General features: G+C 33.6%; 1 protein-coding gene across 1 annotated transcript; it reads left to right on the forward strand.

Moving 5' to 3' along the window:
- Positions 1-6,984: 6,984 nt before the first annotated feature.
- On the forward strand, positions 6,985-8,117 carry LOC145060036 (uncharacterized). Its single transcript, XM_079007773.1, has 2 exons — positions 6,985-7,398; positions 7,497-8,117. Exons 1-2 carry the CDS (start codon positions 6,985-6,987, stop codon positions 8,115-8,117), a joined length of 1,035 nt encoding a protein of 344 aa, XP_078863899.1.
- Positions 8,118-8,698: the final 581 nt, after the last annotated feature.

Genomic DNA, 8,698 nt, shown 5'->3' on the forward strand with positions numbered 1-8,698 from the left:
CTCTCAATATCTCTACAACTTTACAATAATCGATGAGGACTGATATCGCTACTTCTTCTTCTACCACTGTGGTGATATATACTTGTCTATTTTTCTGCATGTTTTACTAATTTTTTATACGAAAATTATTAATTTGTGATACGAAGATTATGAATTTGGGTATCCAGTTTGGAGAGAGAGAGAGAGAGAGAGAGAGAGAGAGAGAGAGAGTGACTTTAATATTAAATAGTTATTATTATTGTTTTTAAGGCAAAACTTCATAAATGGTCCCTATGACAGTGAAAAAACAGAAATGCCCTTCATTTAACGGCCAAAAGTTAACAAAGTTAGCGAAAAGGACTATTGGTTAAAAGTTTTGAAACCACATGGACCATCTGTGAGGTTTTTTGAACTTAAGGACAAAACTTGATATTTTCGAAAACCACAAGGACCATTTTTGAAGTTTTTTCAAAAATAAATTATATATTTTTCAGATTCACCGTGTAAACTCATATTCACATTGTGAATCTGTATAGATTCACACTGTGAATTTGACAGAAAAAAATAGTAAATTTTTTTTATCGAATTTGATATCATTGGAAAATTGATAAAAAATTATGAAATTTTGTATTTTTAGTTTTTTTATTAATAAAAATAAGCTTTAAAAGTTGAAAAAAAATATTGGTTCCTTGATTCCATGTTTAATAATGGTTCTCTATTAAACCTCACCATATATATATATATATATATATATATATATATATATATATATATATATATATATATATATATATATATATATATATATATATATATATATATATATATATATAATTTGAATAAAGTGAATCTTTTTTATAATAATTAAATATCGTTCCGGTTCACAACCTAGATTCGAACAAACTCGAACAAACTTAAATGAAAAAAAAATGTATTTCTTTATAATATTGATTTGAACAAAGTGAAATTATGAAAAATAGTTCAAATTCATAAAATTGATTTAATATAGTTAAATATATTTTTTTTATATAAAGAATATGGTTGTTTATCTATAGAGCTTATAAAATTAGGAGTTTGGATCTATTTACTTATTTCCACAAAAATAAATTCTAAAAATAAAAATAAAATAAAATGGATTTTGTGCTATTATAACTAAGAAATATTCGATCGTTGATGAAATTCCCTGCCTACATAAAGACACATGATGAAAGGAACAACATTTTGAAATAGTATCTCCTGATTTCCATAAAAATAACATATGAAGACAAAACCTAAAAACCGACTAATGAAGGGTTATTTGGTCAATTTATTTCTTGATCTCATATTACTACTCATAATAATGAGCTTTGATGTAATTCCTATTATATGTAAATTCACATAAAACACATTTTGATACACTTCCTCTAGCCATCTCCACCATTTGCATTTGCCATCACAGTTGTGGAATATCATGAAACTTCAAAGATTAGTTTTATAATAATAGGATATAAATAGATTACAACAAGACATAAAATACTAGAAACTTGTGTCTGTTACATGATATTTTGATAATTTTTATCATTTTATTATAAATGGAAGAGTATGTTTAGTCGGAAGTTTTTGATTTTTTACAATTGCATGATACTTTTATATTCTTATAATATATGGTTTTTTTTTTGTAGATTTTTGTTTTTATGCTATCTTTTTCTGCAACAGGTTACACCAATTCTTACAAAAATGACAAACCTCATGTAACCTTTGGTACATTATTTAAATTTCATTTAAAAGTTTACATTATGATAAAAAAAATTCACAAAGATAATATATTGTAATGTTGAATAAAACAAACAAGAGATTGCAAACCAAATCATATTTGAGATCAAACTTAAAAACTCTTCAATACAACTTCCCACCATATGTCAAAGTGTTTTAGGTTTTATGGTCATGACTTGACTTGTTAAAAGCAAAAACCTACATGAACAAAAAATAAATTAATAAATAAAGAATAAAATTGAATACCCATTTAAGAGATTTAGGGGTTAAACTCATTTTGGTTGTTTGTTTGACAAATGTGCAGTAGGATTATTAGAATTTTTAATATAATTCATATACACTTCTCTTATTGAATGTTATATGGTTTTTTGAGCAAGGTAAACATACAGACAGAGAATGTAAAAATGACCATTAGATTGAAATTGTCGTCAAAATAATTGAATTTTAGGATTTAAGTTGGAATACCTTTGATCTTTGATCTAGGCTACGATCATCTAGGTTGTGTTATGTTCTATCATAAAGGCTATGGTTTTCATAACCAAACTAGTCTATATATACTCTACTACTTAACTACTTTTAAGTTATAGCCAATAGTTCTGAACTTTTGATAATTTAGGCTTAAAAAATCATTTTTAGATTATCAATAACCATTTTCTACAAGAAAACCGAGTATTGAGATAAATATAAACACACCTAACTATCCCTGGGCCTTGCTTTAAAGGAATTTTAGTTATATTGCATTCTTAAGTAGCACTAATCACACATCCAAACAAAGTGTCAAAACAAATACCTTTTCGATAATATCAACAAATACTATTAAACATATATCGTAATCTAAAAACAAATAAGTTTCTTTTAGTTTTAGTATAAATATAAAGGGTTTTTTTTTGTGAAAATAAAGCAAAAAGGGGGGGCTAAAAGCAACTTACCATTGCAATCACAATCAGTGCATATAACACTCTTTGTTTTAGCTTTTGCTTCCTTTCATAGTTTTTTAACATATCTAATGAATAGATCTTCGAGGTTAAGTTTTGTGTTTTAACAAACCAGTAACATCATTGAAAAAAAAATTAGTTCACTATGAAGATTGCTAAACACAAAAAACAAAATGCCAATATATATATATATATATATATATATATATATATATATATATATATATATGCTTACCTTTGAAAGTATACATCCAACAAGGAGATGCAAAGGTTCAACTATTATGTAATGTGTGTGAAGCTTCCTCACACACACACACACACACACACACACACACACACATATATATATATATATATATATATATATATATATATATACATGCTTCCCTTTGAAAGTATACATCCAACAAGGAGATGCAAAGGTTCAACTATTATGTAATTTGTGTGAAGCTTCCTCAGATTACAAACACAAGATTACGGATAAGACTTCCAACAAAACAACCAAGACTTGCAAGAACAAGAAGAATCTAAGAAGGAAATATTTTAAATATTTATTTGGTTGTCTATTTTTGCATCTATTTGTATAATCATGGTTGCAGATGCATCCTAATAGACATGACTTCAAGTATGAATAAGAAATGTAAAACTAATATAAGCAAAATAATCAACTAATATAAGATAAATAATCAACATACAGTAAATAACATAGAAGTTCTACAAATTGTTCCTTTCACCAAGAAAAGAGGTTTTGTTTTCACCAAGAAGACGGGTTTTGTCACAAAGACGATTGACACAAAGCCACGATCACTTACCTACTACATTAGGGTTTGTCGTAATGTAGTATATATACTAATTGTATATCCCTAGATTAAAGGGATTGCGACTAATCTATATTAATGATCATATCCTTATCACAAAGATTACGGATCTGATATATATTTGATAGTTTCGTTTTTATTACTTCTTTTCATAGTTTATTTTTAGTTAAAACCATCTCATTTTAGTTAATTTTCATGCATATTTTCTCCTTTTGTTATTTTTCTCCTTTGCCTGATGCTTTCCAGTCTATTGAGCTTATTTGCAGGATTTATCGAAAACTTTTTATTATTGGAGATGTGGAAGGAGTGCGGGACTACTGGAGGCTTGCAATTTGTTTATGGACTTGAAGTGGTGCAACTGGGCTTGGTGTCAACATAAACAAGAAAACGCGTTAGACTTAAATTTCGGGTGGGATGACGAGAATTCAAGCAATAGAAGATTAAAGGAGCATCTTGGAAGAGTTTGGAAGGCACAATTGGGCTACCAAGAATTATGCATGTGGGCTGGAGTATAAATTAGAAGATTGGGTTGGATGGTATTTGTAATGGGCCAAGGCATGTATTCAGCGTGACCCACACGATCTGTGTGGATCCATACATGGTCCACGTGAAGAGTGGTGAAGTGAAAAAGGGTTTTGACTTGTTGACTCTATTTGTGGAAGGTTGGTGGGTGGCTTTTGGCAACTTTTTGAATCTTGAAATGAACCCCTTTTACTGGAGATTTGAAACATTTTTGCATCATCAACACTTGGAAGAAGAACTCCATTTTGCTCTCAAGAAGGCTTTGGAAGAATTGGATGATTTAGAAGATTGGTGTAATTTCTTTCCATCTTGCAACTAGAACAATGTTTGGTACCACTAAACTACCTTGTATTTCTTTTATTTTGGCCATGCTTGGCTACATTTTCATTTGGTTGATTAGCGTTTAACCCATGGATGATTAGTTGCTTTGAAGACTTATTATTATCTTGTGTTTGAAGTTTATGGAAATGTTTTCTAGTTAAACATCTTGTTGTGTTTATTTATCTTTGATCATGAGCTTAGATGAATGAATGTTTATTTTTGTTTACTAATTTCTTGGTTAAGTAATGGACCCTCAAATTAGTAAGCAACAAATGGTTTATATGTTTGTTTTCATTTCATTTAGACCATGGAGATGTTTCCTCCATAATGATAATGTAAGCATTTGATTATCTTTTGGACTTGGTAACTCTTGGAACTTAAAGCTAATTGATTTTCATAATATTATATGCTTCATTGATTTTGTGACTAAAATTAAGGGAATTTGTTAGAGCTCCTCGAACCATTCTAATACCTAAGAAGAGTTGAGGCAATTTGTGCTTATGAATTGCTATAGCCAAGTTAAACAAATTTACAAGATTTGCTCCATTCAGTCTAATGATAAGTCAACTATGTCATCCATGTGGTGTATCCCAAAATCAACCAATTTCACTTCATTGAATTTAATCAAATCTTTTACTTGTTTACTTGTCATATTTACATTCTAGCTAGTTTTAATTTTGTTAAACAATCAAAAAGATTTAACCCCCCCCCCCTTTTTCACCTTTACTTTTGTTTTACAAGTACTTGAACAAGTGATTTAGATAGAGATTTAAATTGAACCAATCTCCATGGATACGATCGCTTTACCGCTATACACTATTTTAGTGTGTAATATTTAGGGTATTTATTTTGTTGGCCTCGACAACCACCAAATTTTGGCGTCGTTGCAGGGGATTGGTTTATTTTTAATCAATTTGTTTCTCTATGCCCAGATCTCAGCGTACAGGTGACTTGATTTATAATCTAGAAATTGAAAAAGAAGCAAGGCGTTTGGCGAAGGAAAAAACAATAGTATGCAGTCAAACTTCCAATCCTCACGGGGATCCGGAGGTTGAACCCGCTTCATCAAGTGACACGGAACCCGATTCTAGTGCCGACCCTCGCCAAGAAATTCCCAAAACACCACCTCTACAACAAAATCCACCCATTATTGAACCAATTACAATGGCAGACGGAGGAGAAGCTCCCGAAAGAACTTTGAGGCAAATGATGGAAACCGATGTTACACAAACTCCAACGAGTATCAATTATCCCATTTTGGAAGGAGGTTTGGAGTTGAAGTCAAGTTTAGTCCATCATCTTCCAACTTTTCATGGATTAGAAAATGAAGACCCTCATAAGCACTTAAAGATGTTTCACATTATTTGCATTAGTATGAAGTCACAAGGGTCAACCGATGACAAAATCAAGCTAAGGGCATTCCCCTTTTCATTGGCCGATAGAGCAAAGGATTAGTTATTCTATCTTCCCCTGGGGTCAATCAACTCATGGACCGACATGGCAAGAGCTTTTCTTGATAAGTTCTATCCTTCTTCAAGAATCTCAAGTCTTAGAAATGAGATTTGTGGAATCCGCCAAGGTCAAAATGAGACTTTTCATGATTTATTGGGAGAGGTTCAACAACTTGTGCTATTTTTGCCCACAACACCAAATTCCGGAACAACTCCTCATTCAACACTTCTATGAGGGATTGTTTCCAATAGAGAGAAGACTAGTTGATGTCTCAAGTTGTGGTGATGTCTTTAGTAAAACTCCACAACAAACAAGACAACTTTTCAATATCATAGCCGCGAATTCCCAACATTTTGGCCCGCGTCAAGATATGAAGAGAGACTCTCAACAAAAAGTCAATGAGGTGGGAACATCAAACCTCGAGTCTCAAATCAAAGACTTAACCTCCATTGTTCAAAATCTAGCCATGGGACAAACTCCACAAGTGATGGTTTGTGGAATATGTGCAACAATGGGACATCCTACGGATATGTGTCCCATTCTCGAAAAAGATGCGGAACATGTGAATGCCACGGGAGAATTCCAAAATTACCACAACAAACCATCCGGTTACAAAAATTCTTACAATTCAAGTTGGAAGCCAAATCCGAACATGAGCTACAACCCAAGACCATTGCCTCAAAATCCATTGGTTAGACCTTCCTATCCACCACCACAACCTCATTACCAACATCCACAACCACACTATCAACCCAAACCACACCCTCCACATCATCATCAACAACCTCCTTAATCCCAACCAAGTAGCTCCAGAATGTCTCTTGAAGATATTGTCAAATCCTTAGCCACTAGTACCCAACAATTCCAAAAAGAGACAAGAACTAGTATCTCCAACCTTGAAGCACAAATGGGAGATATAGTTACATCCATAAGTAAGTTGGAGTCCTATAGGAAATTGCCTTCTCAAACCGAAAAGAACCCAAATGTCAATGTGGTGACCTTGAGAAGTGGCAAACAAGCCCGAGAAAAGTAGTTCGAAGAAGAAGCCAAGAGAAGAAAAGGAAGAAATAGAGGTAATTCCCATTGAGGATCCTATAGCCAATAATGAAGCACAAGTCGGAGCCCCAAAGTAGACTACCCCTCTAGTGACACCAATAGCCACTCAACCGCCATTCCCCTCCCGACTTGCAACTTCAAAGAAGAACATGGAGGACAAAGAGATTTTGGACACCTTTCGAAAGGTGGAATTGAACATTCCTTTACTCGATGCAATCAAACAAATTCCTAGATACGCAAAGTTCTTGAAAGAGCTTTACACCAACAAGAGAAAGTTGAAGGGAAATGAGAAGAGCTCAATGAACGAAATTGCATCCGCAGTTTTACAAAGGAAGCTTCCACCAAAGTGCAAAGATCCGGGAATGTTTACAGTTCGTTGCAAGATAGGAGATGTCACTTTTAGTAGTGCCATGCTTGACCTTGGTGCTTCTATTGATCTCATGCCATATTCGGTGTATGAGTCATTGAATGTTGGTCCTTTAAGTGAAACCGGTTTCATAATCTCTCTTTCGGATAAATCAAGTGTCTTTCCTAAAGGTGTTTTGGAAGATGTCCTAGTGCAAGTAAACCAATTGGTCTTCCCAACGGATTTCTACGTGATCGATCTAGATGAACAAGTGTCCTCAAAGGTATAATTTTACTTGGGATACCATTTTTGAAGACGGCTAGAATGAAGATTGATGTGTATGTGGGAAGCTTAACGATGGAGTTTCATGGGGAAAGAATAAGTTTCAATATCTACGATGCTATGAGATATCCTAGTGACGTTTCATCTTTGTGTTTTTTTGATGTTATCGAACCATTAACCCAAGAGTTGTTCGAGTTGTCTAATGGTGACATGTTGGAGATGGTTTTGAGCAAAGGGTTTGATTGTGGAAAATTAGCCAAGAAGTTGAAGCTCTACTCACTAGAACCCGAAGTTGAAAGATTGGTTAGCAATTTGGAGATCAAGAAAACCACTCAATCTAGTGTGAAGCAAATTGAATTACCTCAAACTCACACAAGATTTCCACCCTCCCTTGTTCAACCACCGGAGTTAGAATTGAAGGTCCTTCCTCAAGACTTGAAGTATGCGTACTTGGGAAACAACGAGACTCTTCCGGTCATCATTTCAACTCACTTAACCGAATTCGAAGAAGAGAAACTCCTCAAAGTGTTGAAGGAACATAAAGAAGCAATGGGTTGGACGATTGCGAATATCAAAGGGTTGAGTCCCTCCACTTGTATACACAAGATTTTGATGGAGGATGAATGCAAGTCGAGACTGGACGCACAAAGCTGAACCCGCCTATGATGGAAGTTATGAAGAAAGAGATATTAAAGCTTCTTGATGCGGGAATGATTTATCCAATCTCAGATAGCAAATGGGTGAGCCCAGTCCAATTTGTGCCAAAGAAGACAGATATCACGGTGGTCGAGAACAAAAAAGGTATGATGGTCCCCACCCGCGTACAAAATGGGTGGAGAATATGTATTGACTACCGCAAACTCAATGCAAGCACAAGAAAAGATCACTTCCCATTACCTTTCATTGACCAAATGTTAGAAAGGTTGGTCGGGAAATCTCATTATTGTTGTCTAGATGGGTACTCCGGTTTTCTCCAAATCCCGGTGGCACTGAAAGACCAAGAAAAGAGAACCTTTACATGTCTATTTAGCACTTTTGCATACCGGAGAATGTCATTCGGATTATGTAACGCCCCTGCCACTTTCCAACGTTGCATGGTTAGTATCTTTTCAGAAAATGTTGAAAATATAACTGAAGTTTTCATGGACGATTTTACAGTATATGGAAACTCCTTTAAAGAGTGTTTGACCAATCTCACCAAAATTTTGAAAAGATGTATTGAAACAAATTTGGTT

Source organism: Lactuca serriola, chromosome 6 (genome assembly GCF_051521515.1).
Source record: "Lactuca serriola cultivar US96UC23 chromosome 6, Lser_US96UC23_V15, whole genome shotgun sequence".
Lineage (NCBI taxonomy): Eukaryota > Viridiplantae > Streptophyta > Magnoliopsida > Asterales > Asteraceae > Lactuca > Lactuca serriola.